The sequence below is a fragment of the Chinchilla lanigera genome, unplaced genomic scaffold, assembly GCF_000276665.1.
Source record: "Chinchilla lanigera isolate Chin_1 unplaced genomic scaffold, ChiLan1.0 scaffold00017, whole genome shotgun sequence".
Taxonomy (NCBI): Eukaryota; Metazoa; Chordata; class Mammalia; order Rodentia; family Chinchillidae; genus Chinchilla; species Chinchilla lanigera.
Window position 1 is genome coordinate 3,737,480 of NW_004955418.1, and position 22,882 is coordinate 3,760,361.

Consider the following 22,882-nt stretch of genomic DNA (forward strand, 5'->3'; position numbering starts at 1 on the left):
AACAAGGTAAATAAAATATTTAAAAACATCTATTTGTAAACATCGGAAAGTTACCAAGGAAGTGAACGCTTCAGGACCCATAACGCAGGAAAGAAGGAAAACTAGCATAGCAAATCTTCCCCCAGCTGCCTCTGAGTCCCTCGGAAGGCGTTACGAGTCCTAAGGCACTAGCTGACTGGCCGAGCACTGAATGGAGCTTTTGGCCATCTCACACAGAGGAAGGGAACCCTGGTGAGACCTCCCAGACTAAAGTAAAGACTCTTAAAGAGCAAAACCTTATGAGTAGGAATTGGCACGGAACAGACAAGCCCTGAGAAGGTCCAGCTTTGAATCAGCCCAATACCTGATTATACTAAAGTGACCTCTTTCTTACCTTAACGGTGGTCCGGGCAAAAGAAAAGATGCTCTTTTGAGAAGAAATGACTTTCAGAGCTTCAAATGATAATCTTTTAACATAATATTTGTCACTGGCAAGCAAAAACCACAGAAAAAAGCAGAAAAGCCAAGATAAAGAATTCACAAGATATTTACAAACTAGAGTTATCAGGCAAAAATCAGGAAAAAATTACTTTGATTTAGTTAGCAGATTAGGGATACTGTTGAATTAATTGTAGTAGAATACAATTAATTTCTGAAAACAAAACAAAAACAACCCTAAAAATAGACTCTTAAAGCAAATAACTTCAGACCATGTTCAACGAAAGAAAGAAAATGATATTGAGGTTTTAAGAATCGTGCTCATATTGAGAAGGACTGAAGAGAAAACTTTGGGAGCTTTCTTAGTCCCACAATGTCATAATTGTGTATGTGTGTGTGTGTGCATGTGTGTGTGTGTGTGTGTGTATGCACACATACACACACACATATGTATATATTTTTTTCTTGGATACAAAAAGTACTGATTGCATTCCAAAATTTCTAATAATTTCTCCTTTATAATTTACTATTTAAATTCTGCTTGAAAGAGCAGATTCCACTTGCATTTTAACTATGTTTAACTTTTTATAAGCATCATGCAGTAAATCTTTTGCTAATGAAATACAACCAGCTTGACTGTAATAGACTAACATGATTACCACTTGTTCCATCAATTCATTCATTAGGTGTTATTACAGTACTCATTAGACACGGAATGAATTCTTATTGTGACAACTAAATAAATTTTAGTGTGATGTAAAGACAGAAAGAGAGTCTGATTTATGATTTTTTTAAGCCATAGGAAAAAAGTGAAACCCAACAGATTGGATAATAATGCAGGATATATTTTCAACTTGATACAACTTTAAGGTAACTATAGGTTAAGTAACTTAATAGAGAAGTCAGATTCATCTCAGGTATGTCAATGAGATGAATAATATTGAGGGGAAAGTCTACCTTCTAAAACCACTAAGAGTTTGCAAAGTGGTTGAGTGCTTTATAGGATGTCTGCCATTTTTTGATATCTTCTGTTAAATATGAATATTTTATTTATTTAATCTCTGCAATGAAACTTATCAATGCCAGTTTTTCATATTTTTTAGAAGCTGAATTAAATCCCATCTCAAACTCTTCTACAGAAGAAATCTTGGGAAGAAAGGAAATAGAGACTCTTGATTCTCAGTTTATTCAAATAAATAGAAATAGAAAGTGCTACTGGTAGATAGATGGTAGTTTCATGTCAGCTATTATTTACAATTAAAGAACATGAGATTTTCCTCTAATAGACCATAATTAGCAGGAAAATATGCACGGTCTCCTTAGAGAGACCGCCTAGGTGAAACGCCAGCAGCATCTGACAAGAAACTAGTTTTATTAATGTACTTTAATAAGGAATATGTCCACAATAAAGAATCAAAGAGACAGCCAAGAAGGAGCCATTACAGGACAGTCTCGGCAACACCCAAATAAGTTAGTCCAGAGGAGCTTTGTCCACGTGGGAACATGATGGTCTTAGAAACAAAACTATCTAATCTTATAATCTATTCAAGTTGTCTTCTTAGCAGCGCAGAACAGCTTCAATGTTGTTCCAAGGTTCAGAGAAGTTACGTAAATTAGTCTAAGTTAGCTATTCATCCTGGAGTGGTAGAGTCAAGATTCAAAACTGTGAGACTATCAAACAAATAAAGACTTCTGATGCCCACTTCCTCTATTTGGATCATTATTCCTTAAATATAAAAGTAGTCCAAATGTTACAATTCTTAGGTCTATTTGTTATGGTTTGGATCAAAAGGACTTCTAAGTTCAGATGTAGGACTTTTGGAAGTGATTATATCATGTGGGCTATAACTTTATCAGGGAGTCAATCCATTTGATGGCATTACTGGGATGACTCTCTTTGCCTCTCTCTTTCTCTCTCTCTCTCTCTCTCTCTCTCTCTCTCTCTCTCTCACACACACACACACACACGGACAAAATTGAGCATGCAAAGTACATGCATAGTTGAGATCAAGCTTAGCTATTTCATTCCTTCCCACCTAAACGTTCAAACCTTCTAGGTAATGTTAAAAGCCTTTGCAAAGCAATATGAACATGTTTCGAAGTGCCTGGCAAGGCAGCAGATTCAACTAGGGGGAAGAAAGGTGTCTTAGCCCCTTTGGGTAGCTATAACAATGTATTATTACCTGGGTGGCTTATACACAACAAACATTTATTTCTCACAGTTCTGGAGTCTGGGAATCCTATGTCCATGGTGTCAGCAGATTCAGTGTCTGAAAAGGGCTGGCTCTATCATCCACAGAGACTTTCTACTGTGTCCTTCACATGGAAGAAAGGGCGTGGACTCTCTTTTGGGTCTGTTTTAGAAGGGAGTTAATCCCATTATAAGAACATTACCCTTGTAACCTAATTATCTCACAAATTTTTTTACCTCCAAATACTATGGCCTTGAGGGTGATTATTTCAATTTATACATTTGGGGCAATGTAAATATTCAGATCATAGTTGGAAGAGGTGTTTCTCTCCCAAAACAATCAACACCAAACCCCTTCAGATATCCTCTTCCTCAAAGTATACTCATTTTAGCAGCAGCTCATTCATTCACTCATTCAGCAAAGGGGTATGCAGCATTTACTATGATCCACGGCTTCATTCTCTGCTGTCTTCCCGTACACTGCAGCCCAGTTCTTCCCCACCTCTTTCCTTAACCAAGACCTTTAGATCAGTGCACAATTTCTTCTTCCTTCTAACACATTTTTAGTCTCTTTCTCTTCTGTCAGATCTACTCTGTGTTGATTACCCCGATGATCACAGCAAAGGGGCTGCCATGAGCCCATCAGGGCGAACGGTCTTCTCCTGAGCAGAGGTGGACACGAGGAAAATAAGGTGCCTTGATGCTTTCAATGTTCTGCCAGGTTTAAAGGCTTCCTCCCTCTCCCTGTTCTCAAATCTCTGCTTTGAGTAATGCATTAATCACAAACAATCAAAGTTGGTACAAATTAGCAAAAGAGAACATTGTTATTTTGAAACATAAAACTTTTAAAATGGACTATTAAAGAAAGTAGGTTTAAAAATAATCACTTGAAGAGTACTGATTTTTACATTTTTGGATCATAGTAAAGAACACAATTATAGTACATGCTTAACTTTCTATAATTTTCCTCAAATATTTTCTAATATTCCCATTATATATTACTATTTAATTTAAATTTAATATGATTTAGAAATTCTCCTTTTTATTAAACATTTGCAAAGGTAAATAGTATACTGTTTCTCTTTTTATTTACTATATATCCCAAATTATTACATTTTATTGAATATTATCCACCTTTCTTCAACATCATTCTTTTTTCTTTTAATTTGAGACAGGGTGTCACTATGTGTTTCAGGCTGGCCTTGCACTCACGGTATAGCCCAGGGTGGCCTCAAATTCACGGTGGTCCTCCTGCCTCTGCCTCCCAAGTGCTAGGATTACAGGTGTGCGCCACTATGCCCGGCCTTCAGCATCAGTCTTGAGAGTTTTATTTTTAGGCAAAAACTATACACTAACATGATCTTTCATTATGAAAAATTTCAGGATAGTTTTACCTTCAATATTTTTTGTTGGCCCAAAGCAAACATTTCCTTAGTTAGATATCCAAGTCAAACTCACCTGTCAAATAGCTCTCCTCCTGTGACGAGTTCTAGGACCAGACTGATTTCTGTAGGGGTTTCAAATATTTCCTTAAGTTTTATCTGGAGGAAAGATGTACATAAAAAGAATATTACAAATCCCTTATTTTCATCTTTCTTGAAAATATCTAAAATTATGGCTAAAACAATACTGCAATACTGCTATATTCAATGACTTTAATAAAAGTACCTCCTCCTAGTAGCAAGGATATATTTGTCACTCTCTTTCTAGGTTGAGGATTTTATCCATCCCCTCATGGTTTTCAAAGGTCCTATTGAACGTTAACATTTTTCCTTTTCATAACTACCCTAGAAACACTTCCTAACGTTTTCCAAAATATTCCAATTTCTGGATTAGTCTACAATCAAAAACAAAACCCCAAGTTCCCAAAATCTGTGAAAGCGTCACTTGGTGGACACACGAAACACCTCTTTCTCTTGGGAACGAGGGTCTGAGCCTGGGCAGGACCCGGTGAAAGGCTGTGTGGTGAGGGAACGGCCATCCTCAAGCACCAAGACACTGCTGGTGGGTGAAAGGGTTCTTGGACAGGAACGGTGGCGGGGATGAGATGGACCACACCAGTGCTTTCATCACACTCAGATTTGGGATATTTCAATCAATGCGCAGTACTTTTCTCTATTGATGTGGGACTCCGGTGGCCAGGACTTACATCACTTGAGGAAAATTCCCCATCACTTCTCTTTGAAAAGAAGACTGAGTATGGTAAATTTTGTTAGTTGTCCATCCCAAGCCTTTCTCTCTACTTTTCTGCACACAGAACACTGACTTTGTTCAGGGAAGTAAAGCCCCCCATCCCACACTATGGGTCATCCATTTATGACTAGTTTTCTACTCTATCGGTCTCCATGCAGTTATGGATGATTTTGTGACCAGTTCTGGCCAATAAAATTTGAAGACAATTCAGTCACTACAGTTTCCAAGGAAATTTTCTCACCTGCCTCTGCTGGGGAGGCCCTTCCAATCATCTTACTTGAACGTAAACTGAACACTTGGAAACTGTGGAGCAGCCATCTTAGAACCATGACGGAAAAGCATGAGGGTGGAAATCAATACAGATGTAGAATGAGCAGTGTCTGGGGCCTGGATGGTGATACTGAGAAACTAAATCAGTGCTAGGAGCTGGCTGGCTTCTAGTCTCCTTTAAGGAAAAATACTTGCTATTTATAGCTAAATATATCCCCAATGCATATATTGTTTTAAGTACTTTGCCTTTGCATTGCAGATCGCTCCCTCAGACACTACAGCTTTCTCAGAAAAGTGAGTAAAATATTTTTTAAGTAGGTGGCTTAATTCATAAAAACAAATTATGGTTTGGAAAATGACTCCGTTCTTTTTCACTTCACTGGTTCCAAAAAGCTTTTCACTAGACATTTCCCTCAGAGGTTTGTCTGGACATCGGCTAAAGCAGAGCTCCTGAGGACGTTTTATTTTCTCATTCAAGTACATCATTTATTTGCATTCTCACATTGTTTCCGAAGCAGATACTCCTCAAAGGAGACTGAAATCACTTCGGAGAGCAATGTATTTTCTTCACAGGATTTTTCTGCAGTGGCATATTAATAAGATAAACACATACAATGGGAAGAAAGCCAGCAGCTTATTAGAATGAAATAAAACTCTCCCATTTTCATCCCTTTATGCATAAAAATAAAGGAGGTGTACATGGCTAATCCATTCATTTTGGAATTGTCTAAATAGATATGTAAATTTCTGCAGCCAAATCATTGAAAGTGTGATGAGATGAGGACAAGAACTAGGACACAATGGCTCCCAAAGTGGGAGAATTTTCTTCTCATTATCCACACGGACAGCAAAGGACAGCAGTCCCATGTAATGGCTTTGGAAAGGACTTAAAATAGTAGTTAAGAAACCACTTACAATGTTTGGATGTGAGAGGCGAAGCAGAACTCCTATCTCAGTTCTTACGATTTTCTTGTCCACCTACAAGGCAAAATAGATAAACTGAAAGAAACTCCCATCTTAGAAAAGAATCTTCGTAGCAGCAGAGATCAGATAAAGCATTAAACACTCAACACACTAGGCTACTGGCCGAGCCTAATTTCCAAGCTTGTTTCTTACGTCTTCTTCCTCCTTTCTTTCTCAGCTGTGTATCCCACCTCTGCTTCACACATGGAGTAGAGCCAGAACTAATGGGTATCTGTTATGGCTCATGTCTAGATCCCCCCCAGCAAAACCTCATGTGGTCAGAGGTAGGGCTTTTTCAGAGATGGCTGGATCTAGAGTGTGTGGAGCTGATTCACAGTGCAGTGCTAGGCTCAAGAGCACTAGGATTAAGGGCGTGTGAGTGCCACCTGCCTTGGGTAGCTTGGATAAGATAAAAGGGGGAAGAAAGATGCTATTATGGTTGCCTATTGCTTTGCTATCTTCTGACCTGCTATAAACTGTTCTCTTCTGCGATGCCACCCTGCCTTGGAGCCAGCTGATTATGGACTGAAATCTCTATAAACTGTGAGCTAAATAAACCTTTCCCTCTTTAACTTTGGGTGCTGGGTATTGTCTCAGCAACAAAAAAAGTAACTAAGGGGGCTGGGGATTTAGCTCAGCGGCAAAAGCGCCTGCCTGGCAAGCGCAAGGTCGTGAGTTCAGTTCCCAGTACCGGAGAAAAACCAAAAAAAACAAAAACAAACAAACAAACAAAAAAGTAACTAAGACTGTTATAAAGACAGTTTTATGATAGTTATCACAACTTATAAAACCTTTTTCATAGCATCTCCCCCACCCCTCCACTTTTTAAACAAAAGTCATCATCATCATTGTTACCACCAAGGTACAAGTTTATCTCAACCTACCCCTCATCCTTCTCTTTCTTTCACTTATGTAAGTCTCTGTCTCAAATCCGGGGGAGGTGTCAATCACTTCACCTGCCTTCCTCAGACAGAGGTGGCATGTAACCCAGATCAACCACTCAGGGTGCCCTGTTCTCTGGATATGTGATGGCATCAAAGATATTCAGCAGACCCAGGTCATCCCAGAGGGTTCTCACTGTGCTCAAATGACTGTGAAAGAGGTGTTCTCTTTTTCTCTGAAACTATGAGAACAAAAGAGACACTGTGGCCACCATTAACCATTTTTTTAAAAAATGCCACATGGATATCACTTCAATGAAAGTGAAGCCAGCAAAAGAAAAACTACTGCTGAAATAACAAAGATTTCTGTTAATGTAACTGCACTGAATTCAGCTATGTGTGAACTGTTTTGTCCTCTGAACTTTCTATTATATGAGCCACTCTATTTCCTTTTTCTCCTTGTTACCAAAAGTTAGTTTCTTTTGCTGGCCATTAAAGAACTCTTTTGAAATTCACAACTTGATCTCTGTATTTGGGATAATAGTCACTGAATTTACCATTTTCAAAATTAAGGCCAATTCCCTCTCTAAATCCACGATTAACTCTTTTAATCACAATGAATGGGAATTTCGTATCTCTACAAGTCATAATATGCACATGGAAAGGTTTCAGTGTACACCTCTCCTGATGAAATCCACCAAAATAATGAATAGATGATACCTGTACTCTTACAGTACTTTTTACCATATGGGTCACCTAGAATCTTTGGACTAGCAGAGTTCACATGGCTAGAAATAGGTGTAAGGAGGTTTGTGTACAATTCACAGTCAGCCTGGGAACATATTCAAAGACTGCTTGAAATGAAGGATGGATTCTATGCTTTAAGTTACTCCTTTTGAGGAAGAAAGGGTGGACATGAGGAGAAATCCAATTCCTTTGCAATGGTGATAACCAATCATGACACTGAAGATGATGAACCACACCCATTCATTTACTTTTTATTCTCTGATGAAAATGTTACCCAATAAGCACACATTCTTTGAAAATAAAGATCCTAAAAGGATTAATACACACTTTACATGTTCTTGTCCTTAGTTGCATCATATAAATGTTGTCATGGTTTATAGCCATATGTCCCCATGAAGCCTCATGTGCTCCTACATGGAGACCAAAGCTCCGTGATTGGACCATGGGGGCATCGCAGTCTTGAATGGCTTAGTCCACGGATGAGTTTACAGCTGCGCTGCTGTTGGGGGTGGGACATGGTTGGAAGAAGCAGGTCACTGGGCATGTGGCCCGGAAGTGTCTATCTCATTCCAGCTCCTCGCTTCCCTCTCTCTCTACTTCCTCCCACCCCACCATGCCATGAGCTGTTTCTCCTCTGCCAGGGCCCTCTCCCAAGCCATCTGCCTTGGAGCCAGCCCGCTATGGATGGAAGCTGCACAAACTGTGAGCAGAAATAAACCTTTTCCCCTTTAATTTGTGAGTGTCCAGTAATGGATAAGGCATGCACTTGTCAAACCCCACAGAATGTCCAACACCAAGAGTTAACCTTAAAGTATACCTGGATGTTAGTTAACAGTAGTGTACTATTACATCACTACTAGTTTATTGAAATGATATATTTTAATTATTATGTAAAGTATAAGTCAATACTAGTTTTACTTTATTTCATTTGTTGCTGTATTATTAATATCAATCATAACAATGAAAAATGTTAACGGTAGTAAAAACCAGGGGAAAAACAGTATTAGAGAACTTCGTGAAACCTAAAACTGCTCAAAAAAAGTAAAATCTCTTAATTAAATGAGTGATCGCAGGGTAGAGAGAAAGCCTTTTGCTCATTGGCAGCTTTTTGTCCATCTGTGTGACGGGTCGGCCCAGTGGGTGTGAGCCCCAGGAAGAAGGGGGTCTTGTTGCTGTGTGTCAGCAACAAGAAAATAACTAAGACAAATACTTTCATACTTCTTCAGACATATAACTTTGTCAGCCCCTAGAATGCCTTATATAATGAGAACAGTCACCATTCATCAGTGATTTTAGTTTTCATGAGAAAGAAGAACGTTTGTTAGGAGGTAGAAAAGAACCCCTTTCCCAGTCAGGTTTTTTCCAGAGTCTATTTCACCACAGTATACAAGAAAGTACTAGATAGCCATATCACAGTAAAGCTTCCTAAACTATAAAAAATTTCTGGTTATCCATGTGTTCAGCTAGGAAGCTCAGGGTATTTTAACACTGTTGCCAATGAAAATCAGACAATTAAAATGAATCCACAATTCTATACAACAAAAACATATTCTACGTATTTTGTGTGGACGCTGATCTGTGTAAACCGGCCTAGTTATTACAGGGCGCATGTCATCCCCTATAAAAATGCAACATGAGCTCTAAATTCTGACTTGAAAGAAGCGGGCGTGAGATGATCTTTCCATTTTAATACAGTGCAGATACTCCAGGCAGTTAACTGTGAGCAGAGAAAAATGGTTTCATGAGAAACAACCTAACACAAGTGACTGTCTAACACCTTGGTAGGTTTTCACAGTGAAGAAGTAAAGGAAGACATACATGTTGATATAGCTAATGCTCTATGCCTCAAAAACTTTGGGAGCTGCTGCACCAGTTTTTCTCAGAAACTAAAGTATAACCACTTTTCCCAATTCAGACAGACATTGTACTGATCAAAACTTTTTCATGTCAAGCAACAAACTCCTAGTTCAAACTTGCTTCAGCCAAACAGGGACCTTACTGGCACATGTATCTGGAAAGTCAGAGTAGAGCTACCTACAGACATAGCCCAGTCCGGAGGTTCACACTCAGACAGTGTAACCCCTCACCCTGCCACGTTTGTGTCTCTGGTTCTCTTCTTTCCAAATGGCAAGAAACACAGTAACAGAAGCTCCAATTCTATATTGTTCAGGAAAGGGAAAAGAGACTCCTCTTTCTACACTGTATGCTAGTCTTGAATAGTATTCTCATTATTTTCTACATCTACTTCTACAGGTAAGAGATGCATAACTATGAGAAGACCCAGCAAGGTCATGGGCCCTCTCCCTGTGCAGGGTTGAGGAAGATAAGGAGGCGTGGCTGTCCTGAACAATGGCTGTTGGAAAACAAGTGATGATACCCTTGCTGATTATTTTTCACATTGGTTCCCCTCCTTCTAAATTTGCACAAAATTCTGAAGTGCTCTTTTTTCTGCTTCTTCCGTGTCCCAACTTGGTCCACAAATTATCTATCCTTATTGATTTATAATAGCTCTTGTCATCAGTAGACTTAGAATTCACATTTTTCATTACTTAGCAGTATTCCACATGGACTGTACAAATTAATAGCTTAGAATTTTTTCCCTAAACACATTTTTGAATCTATACTGAAATATATGTAGGATAACTGCTTAACTGGCAAATGAGTCTAGCAGATGAGGTAGCATTTGTACCTAAAATCTGCTATGGGATTCTTGTCAATTGTTTTGATGGGAGTTATATAAGATGAAATGGTAGGGCAGTATGGGAAAATGCTGGCCCTACTCAATATGAAAGGTTGGAGTTGAAATTTGAAATCTTTGTTTTTTGTGGAACAGAAGAAAATCCATAATTTTCATCATATTCTCAAAAGCTTTGAAACAAAAAAAAATTTAAAAATTGACCTTAAGAGAACATAATCCATGGACCTGGAGATTGGAGAACCTCTGAATTTATTCTTTAATGCGTGCATAATGAATATGTAATGAATATATAGCACATGGTGTTCAGCTCTATATTAATCACTCTAGGACATATGAGAAAGCAAACAAAATAAGGTCTTTTCCGGTAAAATATTACAATCTAACTTGGAAGAAATCACTAATCCACATAATGCCATCTGAGAATACTGAAAGACAGAAAAAACGTAAGTTTTGTTTTAAAAGTTCAACTGTTCATTGAAAGTCATTTTCTATGACTGAAATACTTCTATATATAATTGGTGGATTTACTTAAAAAGATTTTTTACATTAGTAGTCATTTAAGAAAACCACAATGTCTGTACAACATGAAAAATGTTCATTAGCGGGTGCAAAGGGTACACGGTATAACCCGTGATGTCAGTCATCCATGGGATACAGATGGCATAGTCCAGGAAGAAGGTCAGTAATAGAACAAGATGCTGGAAGTTTGTTGGTCAAAAATTTTAAATCTCATGGAAATTTTCCAGTGAGCAAGAGAAATTCCACTTGTACCAAATAAGAGATCTTTGAAACAGAGATATTGCCACAATACTAGGATGTCGCTGTTAGTTCTCTTCCAAAGAGCTGTCAGGGTTTGTGTCTGGATGTCCCCCTCAAAGCCTCATGCAGTCAAGGAGCAGGCTGCTGGAGTTTATGACTGACCCATGGCCCAAGGCTGGGATTATGGGTGTGAGGGCTGCACCCGCCCTGGGGCAGGTAGTTTGCAAAGAATGTAAGGGAGGGCAAGAGGCTTGCTTGCTGCTCCTCCCTTTTGCTCTTGCTTCTTTTGTTGTCTTCCACCATGAACTGTTGCCTCTGCCATGTGCCACCTGGCTTGGAGCCAGCCGGGTATGCACTGAAACCTCCACAAACTGTGAGCTAAATAAACCTTTCCTTCCTTAATTTGGAATGTCAGGTATTTTGTCTCAGCAATGAGAGAAAAGTAACCAAGACAAGCTCTTTCCTCTTCTTTATAGTTTATGCAGATGCTGTTGAAAAAAATTCTGATATAGGCTACTACTATTTATTAATACATTTTAGCATATTTTGAAAATACAACATACGATACATATAGCTAGTAAAAATGTTATAATAGTGCAGAAAATCAACATATTCATTGCCTCAGAGTGACTCATTTTCTTTTTGTTTTTGTGACACAATCAGCTAAAATCTAGTCATTTAGCATGAATCTCATATATGGTACAATTGTATTGCCTAGAGGGTTCATGTTGCACTTTAGATCTCTAGACTTGTTTACTCTGCATACCTGCTACTTTATCATGCATATTATCTCCATTATTTTCTCCTGTGCAGATCAACAGTGATTTCCTCGCTAATGTGAAATATGTTTTTCATTACGATGCTTTAGAAAATTTTAAGGACCCGAGTCCCTAATACCAAATTAAGGTTACTGGTATTAAATAAATCAGACTCACATGTGTAAACACTGTATTATCTCTCTGGTGTGAAAAACTGCAATAGTGAATAAGGTCTAAAATGTACAACAGATATTGCGAAATGGGAAGAAATTGTTCAAAAGGAAAAAGGAACTAGGATGGGTAAAAGCAGCAAGGACAATAGGGAAAAGGGAAAAATGCAAGTCAGTTATACTACTAGTGTCTCTTAGTTCATTAGAAAAGAAAGCTTGTGCCAATATCAGTTGGAGAAATTTTTTGCCCATATCTTGTACCCTGAGCAACTACTTTAAAGATAACAATGTATCAACTATTATTATTCTCCTATCATTCTGTTATGAAATTTTACATTTTTTCCATAAAATAAACAAAAATTACTGGTATTAGGATTTATTTTCTGACTAGACATTTTGAGTTTATATAAGACAGCATCTTCTCTCATTTTCATATTTTTCTCATCAATGTAAAATATCACAAATAGTGGGACCTTTTGTGTTTTTTCATATTATAACAAATACTCAACAAAAAATATTTTCTAGTACAAAGATCATTTTGAAAAATGTTACAGCATACATTACATATTGGGATGCTTTTTTTTTAGTTCTTTGTGAGAACTCATTATTTAAGTTCCAGAAACATTCTGAATAGGTCAGATTGTAAAAAATTTGGGATAACAGTCTTCTAATGTGATCTGTTTTGAATTCAGAATTAACTTTCCTTCAACAACAATTTTGAAAGGAATAATTATTTTCCAACATACTCTAAAGCCATCTCACCTCAAAATTGATCCCTGTGTCCTGGAAGGGCCTTCTAGGGAATATATGAGGTTCTCTCTTTTACAATTTCGTATTTTTTGGTTTGAATTTTTTTGTAGGTTTCAAACAAAACAATAAGTTACAACAAATTGAATGCAAAAATAGATAAAAGTCAAGCTGTATTTTATTAAGCCTGACAGTAAAGAGATTAGCAAAACAATGTCACTCTTCTCACTATAAATATATAATATGTATTATATAATATATAAATATATATATAAAATAAATTTTACTTTGGGCAGTAGTTATTGTCACTAAAAATTTATTTGTGTCAAAATTTACTGGGCTTTCATCATTTAATAATTTAATGTGTTTATTGTCATTTTTTAAATTGATAAAAAAATTTTAAATAGTTATTTTTAATATATAATTCAGTAAATACATGAAAATATTATGGGGTTCTCAATATATTATGAGTTTAAAGGGCTTCAAAAGACTTCAAAATTTGAGAACTCCTCCAAAATGAAAGAAAACACTACTCCAAAAGAGAAAGAACAGAAAAATGATAAAATTTAAAAGAAAAATGTGAATACTATCTCATTTCTGTTCCCCTGAGTGTTGGAGCCCAGGTTTAATAATGTGGAAGTCATGACTTAACCTGGTGCTGAGAAAGAGTGAAATATATTAGAATTTTAGAAGAAGAAGCTTATGGGCCAGGGATATAGCTCAGTGGCACAAGCACCTGCCTGGTAAGCACAAGGTCCTGAGTTCAATTCCTGGTACCAAAAAAAAAAAAAAAAAAGGAGCTTAGTGAAAAGTAAGGAGGAGAAAGCATCATTCATGCAAAGAAAGTAAATTAATGACAAAACCTGGACTATAAGTCAAAGTGAAGCCAGGAAAGGGTAAAGTTGAAAGAAAATAAGGATGAAATGGACAGATGAGTGGTTGTGAAGTCAAGAACAGGACTAAATCCTTTTCTGCAGGGTGAGCAGAGCACCACTTGTTGTCACTAAAGGTTATCTCACAACTTCCCAGACAGCCCTATCTGGGAGCAGATCTTTCCAAAGACGGTGTATCTCGAAGGTCGAAGGTCACGTCTTCACAGCCATCTCATTTCGACTTTCTGAATATTTTTCTTTTCCCCCAGAAGTTAGTGATTTCCTCTTATTTCCGAGTTCCCTTCCCAAACTCCTGGGAACTGAGTAGAGAGTTTAAACTCCCACATTGCCACTCACAGTCAGTAACAGTTTCCTAGAAAATAATTATCAAGAAAGCCACAAAAGTTAATGGGGAAAAAAGTCAGTGGGCAATCTAAAGCCTTTACTGCCACTTAAAATCAGCTTCCAAAGGCCACCAAAATTGTCATCTTGAGAACCACCAAAAGAAGACACACAGTATTTACACAAGGCCTTGAAGAAAAGTAGGTTTTTGTTAGTAACGATTTTAAAATATAAAAACATATTTTACTAAAATCTTTAGGGAATCTACTTTAGCCCAAGTTCTTCAGAAAACAGGCAAAGATCAGCCCTGTGGAGTTTTACTTGGAAGATGTACACCCATTACACCAAGAGGAAAATGGTAGCACAGGTGGGTGGGGGTGACTAACGCGGTCAGCACACTGGCTGCAGTGTGACAGTGAGATGTGAAGACATCCAGCAGGTCACAGCGTGGCAGGTGCGTGGCACACAGTGCTTCCAGGCAGGCTGCACCAAGCCCTCAGACCAGAAATGAGGAAGACGCTTCCTTTCCCACTTCCCCCTGGTGAGATTTGGCCTCGTGGATTTACTTTTCCTTACGTTCTGGATGCATGTGCAATCCTTGCAGTGGTCACATGTGATGTCATACCCCTTTCTCTGGAGATGTCATATCTCACTCAAATCCAAAAAGGGCTGAAAGAGCCAGAAAGGCCTGTGTGTGATCGGTTTGTGAAGCGGCCAAAGGGCGTTCCAGCCTCTCAGCCCTAGCCTTGATTGTAGGCAGAAAGAATCTTCGGAGGCCCATAGGAGATCTGTCTAATCACAGCGCATTCCGCAGCTGTTACTGCTAGGTAAAGGAAACTGGCAGCAGTGGATTCACAGCCCTGCTTTTCCACTTTATGGTGTTTCATGATCATCAGAAAGAGCTTTGTCTCTTACATCCTTTGTGAAACTGACTGTCACATGAAAGGGATATGCCAACATGAAAAGCACAATCATCAAATGACTTGAGCACATGGGATTTTTCTCCAGATCTTTGTTTTATTTCCTCTACTTAAACTACCCGAAGCATTCAAAGAAATCACTTCTTACTTTCTCATAAAGTCACTGTGGAACCAGCCAGCATTAATGGCTTTTAATATACTTTCAATATAAAACACACTTTTTGAAGATTATAAACAGAAAAAAAACTTAATGAAGAAATTTAATAAAATTAAGTATATAGATTCAAAACTCAATGGCCCTCAAGATTTCTTACTACTGAAAGAAACCCCAGCTTCAGTACAAAACTAGAACGATGCCAGAGAAAAGCCTCTGCCAATGAATGGGGTGGATCAAGGCCTGACCCCTCACTAAGATACACAGCAAACGTGTCAGTGCCGTGATGGTTAAAGAAAAAGGGAAGGATTGAGGAACGTGAGAAGAACAGACTGAGGACTTAACAAGGGAGAAAACAGTTTCTGCGCTGTGGGAAGGGTGGATGGACAGAGACTAGGGAATGAACTAGACAAAAGGGGGGAATATAACACCAGATTTCTGCGACTCCAGCCAGTCGGCGATCTTAGACGCCTCGTAGATCTGGATTCCAGGGTGCCCTGAATCACTAGGTTGCTGTTCTTGTTTGTCATGCTTCGGTCAAGTGATGCACAATTTCCACCTGAAAGGGTCAGCCTCATTTTCTTTACAGGGATTAAGACCATGCGCCTTGCTGTGTCTCTCTGTTCTTTCTCTGCCTTCTTTGGCTCACTGCGCAGAGAATGATGTAAAGCACAGAATTTTGCTTCTCAAATTCTCTGTGCAAACAAGTGGAATACGAATTGTTAACAACCAAATACATGGCCACATGTCTCCTGGCTTTCACGGTGATTCCCTTCTGTACAGGCTCTCACCCTGTTCCTAACACGTAACTGCTGTTGACACGAACATGCTCAGTGGAAACACTTAACAAATGGAGTTGTGCTAAATTCAAGAATGACAGTGCTAGTCTACAAGGACTTGGAGGCTAAGTACTGCTGTTTGAACATGCAAAAATCAAACACGGGACAAACAGAAAGGTGGAGACTTTCCTAGATAAACCTCATACTTCCGATACCTGGAGAATTCTAACCAAGTTGGACTAGCACCTTTATATCACTGCTCTGACAGAAATCTGGGCATCCCATAACTATGTCATTTTTCTTTCATAGTCTCAAGAGGTGACCTTTTTATCCCAATAGGTAATATACCATGGGGTCTGCAAGGAGAACAGACATCCTTTTTGCTTTTTACTGCTGCGTCCAAATCATTTCTCCTCCAACCTCCTTCTAAAACTCCCATTTTCCTTAAAACGTGTGCCACCATCCAATATAACCTCAACTTCTCCTTGTAGTCATCCACTCCTACTGTGAAGGTTTTAGTATTTATGACTCTGCCTCAACCGTTACCATCATCATTCTTAGTAACTTCAGTTACCATTCAATGTGCCTGCCTCTTGGCCTCTTTACCTCTCAATTTCTCCTATCCCTTCTATAGCTCCCTTAGCCATCCATTTCCATGGTCACATTCTTACCAATGGAAAGGCTTACCATTACCATCAGCTGAATCAACTCAGAAACCTTAGTTTCCAATATCACACTCTGATTTCCACCCCCGACCTTAACAGCTCCTACATAGCTTAGGTGCCATAGTTCCCTAGTGTAAGCATGCTCTGCACATACCCGTGTCATTTCCCTGCTCTCTGTTGTACTTTTTTAATTAAGGAAAAACCCTTAATTTGTTAAAGCAGCATTTTTGCTTCACATCTGTGCCTGAACTGAAGTGCGGGGAAGAAAATATGCAGCTACGTTGGCTGGGCTCATTTTCCATTTCTGACTCTAAGTCTTCAGGGGCATCAGACCTCTTACTCTGAGATATATATTATATATATAAGAAAGGCATGAAGTGTTTTACTATATATCATATATAATAGAACATAATATATCATATATATCATATACAATAGAACATAATATAGCATGTGTTATATATCATATATAATAGAACATAAGGTGTCATATATATGATATATAATAGACCATAAGATATCATATATATGATATATATCACATATGATATCTTATGGTCTATTATATATATATTATATATGCTATATAATAGAACACTTCATGCCCTCTTTCCTCCAAATTTTGATATGCCTTGTTTTCTTTATTCTCTTCTTGCAGTCTTGCTTCTAAATCACTGAGAACATATAGGCAAACCCAGGTGAACATTATAGCTCCTCACCAACCAATTTACCAGTCCACACTACATCTATACTCAATTCATTTTGCTTATTTATGCAACAAACATTTTTTGAGCACCTCATACATACAAGTGCTATCCTAGGTGCCAGGCAACAACAGTGAACAAACTGGATAAATTTCTGGCCCTGAGAAGTTTATGTTCTAGCAGAGACACAATATACATAAATAATGTAAAGAAATGTCCAAGTGTTGGTAAGTACTACATACAAAGGAAAGAAAGCAAAACAATGTAAGGAGACAGCAAGGAAGAGCAGGGTTTGAGACAGCCAGGGAAGGCTTCTCTGACAAAGCAGCACACGACTCAGCCAGGGGTGTGTGGGAGAGGGTTTCACACAGAGAAACAGTAAACACGGAGGCCCTTGGCTATGAGTGGGTCTCGAAGGACCTGAGTAACTGCAAAGTGACGCGTCTGGGCAGAGCGAAGGGACAGCAGAGGAAGACACGCAGTAGACGGATGGCAGAAGCTCTTCACCAGCATGAAGCGCCACGCTGACCACGGTAAGAACGCTGTTCTCTAGTAAGGGAGAGGTCGGACGCACTCGGGAGGCTTTCACTGGGGAACAGCACGGTCTTATTTAGGTTTCACAAAGACACCCGGCACTCAGAGAAGTGAAGAGGACGGGAGCGAAAGTGCGGAGACCAGTAAGCGATGGTAGAAGTTATCCAGGGAGGACGTGATGAGGGTCAGGGCAGGCCCGGCTGGGGGTGAAAACGACGTGAGCAGTGCATGGATACTCTTAGAAGAAGGAGGCCTCAGAGTTAGCCAGTGGACCAGCTTGGGGTGTAAGAGAAGTGTAAAGAGTGACCACATCCTTTTTGGCCTAAGAAGCAGGAAGAATAAAATTATTCTAGCTGATTACCTAGATAAACACTGAAGAGGAACAGCTTCGGGAAGAATGGTCTTGTCCGTTGCACACCACTTACTTCCTACTCTCTCTCCACTTTTAAAAACAAATTTTGCGGCTCTTGGGATTGAAGCTAGCAGCGCTCTACCACTGAGTTACATCTCCAGTCCTTTTTAGTTTTTATTTTGAGACAGGCTCTCAGTAAGCTATCCAGGCTTGGCTGGGGCTTGCCATTCTCCTGCCTCAGCCTCCAAAATTAGAGGTATGTCACCATGCCTGGCACTTCCCCCTCTTCCTCTTTCTTCTTCTCTTCCTCGGCCTGCTCTCTTTGTGAGTGTGGTCCTGGGGACTGGATCCAGGAACTTAGCACTGAGCTATAGCCCCTGTTCTTCTTTAAATTTAAAAAAAAAATTTTGAGATTGAGTCTCACTAAGTCACTAAATTCCTCAGCCTGGGTTCACACTTGTGATACACCTGCCTCAGACTCCAGAGGGCTGGGATTACACGCATGTGCCAATGTTCGATCGTCTTTTGTATTGAATATTCTCCTCCCAGACACTTTAGTGTGAGTTTGGGATTAACAGAGTGTAGAATGGAAGGGTACTCACACACGGGAGGTGCTGGTTTAAGTACAGAGCAGTGACAAGTAATGTACATAGTGGGGTGGGACAGGAGAGAGGTGTAAATTGTAAGGGAAACCAACACTCTGTTTTACCCTTAACATTGAGGTGAAGCCATCTTTGCTCTAATCAGTGTGGGGAGACAGACTCTGAAAAGGCATTCCAAGCAAATAACACCAACCTTGAAAACTGTGAGGCTCAAAGTTCTCGGACAGTTCTGTTATTCCCCACCTCCTACTCCCTGCAGACTCTAAGACAGGATGGGCAGAAGAAGAAATCAGAGCTTCCCAGCAGGAGAGGAAGCCAAGGAATGGAATAAATTTTAGGCAAGACAAATATAACTGTGAAGCTTATCCCAGAAAGAAGGGCACCTATAATTGGAACCTGAAGCCTCTACTGTAAGACAGGTAGGGCACCGGGTGTGGTGACGCACGCTTGTAATTCCAGCACTTGGGAGGCTGAGGCAGGAGGATTGCTGTGAGTCTGGCAGCCTGTGCTACATAGCGAGGCCCTGTCTCAAAACAAAACAAAACAAAAAATGAAAAGCAGGTAGATTCTCAGCAGGGCAGCTCCTCCAAAAGTAGTCACCTCTGTTCTTTCATTCTTAGATCCTCAACACAAGCCTGTCTGCTTACAGATCCCAGAAATCCTTTCCACAGAGAACAGTTTTTACTTGACCATCAATGAAACAGGCTTAAAATATTACTGGTGGGGGGGATAATAAACTGAATAAGGTGTACAGAATAGATGTGGATGACGCCAGGCCCTCACTAGAGACAGATCTGGTTCCTCAGAGGGTGGGAAGAGCCTGGTGTGTACCGCAGAAAGGCCTTTGTCATCTGCACAGCACTCTTCTCACTGCTTCTTCCCTCTCTACCCTGCTCAGCTTAAGAACACGTGCAGACAACCCTGACCTCTGACCTCTTCTCTTCAGAATGGCCTCCTCTCACATCCCTCACCCTCCCGCCCGTCTCTGAGGCCTGTGTCTGCATGCAAAGCCTCTCCGGGGTTACATCTGTATTCTTCCTCTGCTGCCTCACCTGGCGGCAGAGGGAACGAAATCGTGTCCTTCGCATCACCATGCGGGGCTGACTCTTCTTGCATTTTAAAGGCCGCAGCCTTCCCTAATATTTCTGAACTTGTCTCACTGCTCTGATTCTTATCCTTTATAATCATTCCCTCTGCACAGAGCAGCCAGAATAATACCTTTAAAATGCAGATCAGCTCATGCCACTCCACATGTAAATGCCTTTGCTGATACTCCACTGTGCTTGAAAAAAGGTACACATTCAAGAATAAAGGTACACATTCAAGATCTCTCGGGTCACCCTACTGTCCTGGTGCCATTCCCCAGCCCCAGCCCACTCCAGTCTGAGACCTTGCTTCAGAGGTTTTGTACGTGCTACTTGCTCTTCCTCCAGACTTTCCTCTTCGCTCAGCTCACCAAGAGGCTGTTTCTGGCCATTCTATCAAAAGTAGCCACGTACACACCAATATACACATGTATAACCTCGGCCATATCCTTCTATTTCATTCCTAGCATTTATAAAAGTCTACATTGTCATTCAGTTCCTATACTATTTCATTATGGTTCTTTTTCCATCAGAGCATAACCTCTATGACATGACCCTATTTTGTACACACTGTTATCTCCAGCACTATTTATCAGTGCCGGGTATAGATTAATGCGCTGAATGGATGAATGAGGGGTGGGAGTTGGCGGCTACATACAAAATGTTGGTGGACTCAAAGGGTAAAAAAAGATCCTCATTTAACTTCAAGCACTGGATAGATGTGATCAGCATTGATGAGTCAGTTCTTTCTCTCCCATTTTGGGTTGCTAGGACATTTTTTAATGTTATTGACACCGATGGGGTGCAGAGTGCCTATCTCATCGTCAGAGCTGAGTATCCAGATCTTCTAGGGTCTAGAGCTTGTGAGGATAGTTGCTTGTGGGTTTCCAGCCATGTCTCACAGAGGACTACCATACAATGTATCCAAGTTCGAGATCTCCCATGGCAGGTGTGTAAGAAGTGCAGCAGTATAAGAAATGCACTTTACTGAAGCTCAGGTGGGGCTGCCAGCTTTATAAATCCACTGCAGCAGCAGGGGCTGGGGATTTAGCTCAGCGGCAAAAGCGCCTGCCTGGCAAGCGCAAGGTCGTGAGTTCGGTTCCCGGTACCGGAGAAAAAATCCACTGCAGCAGCTAATGAAATTTCTGCCTGCTCCTGTCCCCATCATAGGATATGGAGCTTTTACAACCGCCAGCAAGGAACATGTTCTTTTCCTTCAAACGGCAAACCTTGCCTTTACAGTACTTTGAGTGAGTCATGATTTGCATCAAACACAATCCTGGAAGTGATCTGATTTAAATGAAATGTTAAGAGCATAAAAGATGAGCTGGGGATATAGCTCAGTGGCACACTGCCTGCTTGGTAAGTGCGAGGCCCTGAGTTCGATTCCCAGTACCCTCCCACAAGAACATAGTTTTTAAAAAGCCCCCCCCAAACCCCTAGAGAATAAAAAATGGAAGCAGTGAGAAGCAGAGTGTGCTGTCCATTTCAAAAGAAGGAGCTGCAATATCCCGGATAAGCAAAGAACTCCAGGGATGCTACTGCGGAGTCTCTGCGCCTTGCAGGGCGCAGATCCTTGCTGGGTATCCACCCCCTAGATCTCCTGGGAAGGTGTTAACACCAACCTCGTCAGATCCTTTATAAAAGAAACATATCCTGTTGTAAAAAGAGAATTAATGTTAAGCCCTCCAAATTATTCTTGTAGGTTTTGTGTGTCAGGGCTGGAAAAAAGCCAAACATACATCATGCATTTTTATGAAAATGTCATAATCACCATTTTTTAAAATGTAAAATATAAAAATAAGGCTGAAAATCATACCCACCATGGTAATATCATCACTATTTTGGTTTATTTCCTTCTAGCTTTTAAAATAATGCGTTTCCATATTTTCAGATAGGAAAATATGACTTGCTACTTTTTTACTAAAAATAAATCAAAATTTTAGGATACCTAGTAATAAGCAGAATGTAAAACAGCTTCCCAGTGGCCCAATGTAGTCAAGATTTAGCCCAAATTATAGACATTTATGAATCCTTATAATTTGTTACTGAAATAAGTCATTCTATAATATCCTCAGCGGTATGTTGTTTTTTTAAATTTTGAGTCTACATCTTGGCCATTTAGTTCTGTATTAGGTCTTTTAATCTGTATAAGGATTACTTCACCTACTGCACATGTGAGGAGGTAAATAACCACAGAGCATAGTTAGAAGGATTAAATGAACATAGGTATGAAACTTCTTGGTCTATTGTAGATAATCAGCAAATAACAGTGCTTTTCCTAGAAGGTTACCATTTTCCTAGAAGGTACAGTGGACCCTCAAGTTATAACCGGCCTGACATACGAACAACTTGGGTCATGACCGGAATTTTAGTTTTAACTTATGAGCAAAGCCTTGAGTTATGACCCAGATGCTGACCTCCTGTGCTTCCAGAGGTCTCTTTTTTGGAGTCTTAAAACTAAGTGATTAGCTATTACTTATAAAAACAAGTAGTTAACTGTATTTAAAACAAGCTTATGGCTTTATAAGCTATTAAATAATAAAAATCAAAACACTCCTAAAATTGTTAGCATTTTTAAAACTCTTCAATTATATCCTGGAGTTGAATTCCTTACTGTGGATGTATTTAAATACGAAGAAGACCTGGATACTTTAACTCCTTGCCTGCCTTTTCTAGGATAATTAAGATTTTTTTTTTAAAGACCCTGGTTAATATTGCTCAAGGGTGCTAAAAACATCTTTAAAATGGGCTACAGAAGGAAAATCACTTTAATGATTTTTTTCCGGAGTTATTTATTACTATAAAAATATAGAAGAAAAACTGTGAAATGAAAAAGTATACACTATGACTCTGGGACTGGAATCAGAACCAAATTGTAGAGTTTTTAATATTTAAGGTTTGAGGAAAAGAAACTTCTGCGGTGGTGTTGAATACAGGGCCCATTCTGTCTAGACATGGGAGGCTGGATGAGTTTTCTCGTGGCTGGGACTCAACATGACCGAACACCAGAGCTGCACTTTTCCTGAAAACACCAGCTACTTCCAGAAATCAAAACTCAAAGGGCATCAGCTCAGTT

The 22,882-nt window shown here is 39.6% G+C and overlaps 1 protein-coding gene across 1 annotated transcript in view; it reads right to left on the bottom strand.

Annotated features, from left to right (window-relative positions):
- Window positions 1–22,882, bottom strand: part of Camk4 (calcium/calmodulin-dependent protein kinase IV) — a gene marked incomplete at its 5' end in the record, with an annotated part of 222,824 nt that overhangs the window by 73,128 nt on the left and 126,814 nt on the right. Inside the window, 2 exon segments of the mRNA XM_005382166.2 lie at window positions 4,067–4,149; window positions 5,987–6,049. Of these exon segments, the coding sequence (XP_005382223.1) occupies window positions 4,067–4,149; window positions 5,987–6,049 (146 nt within the window).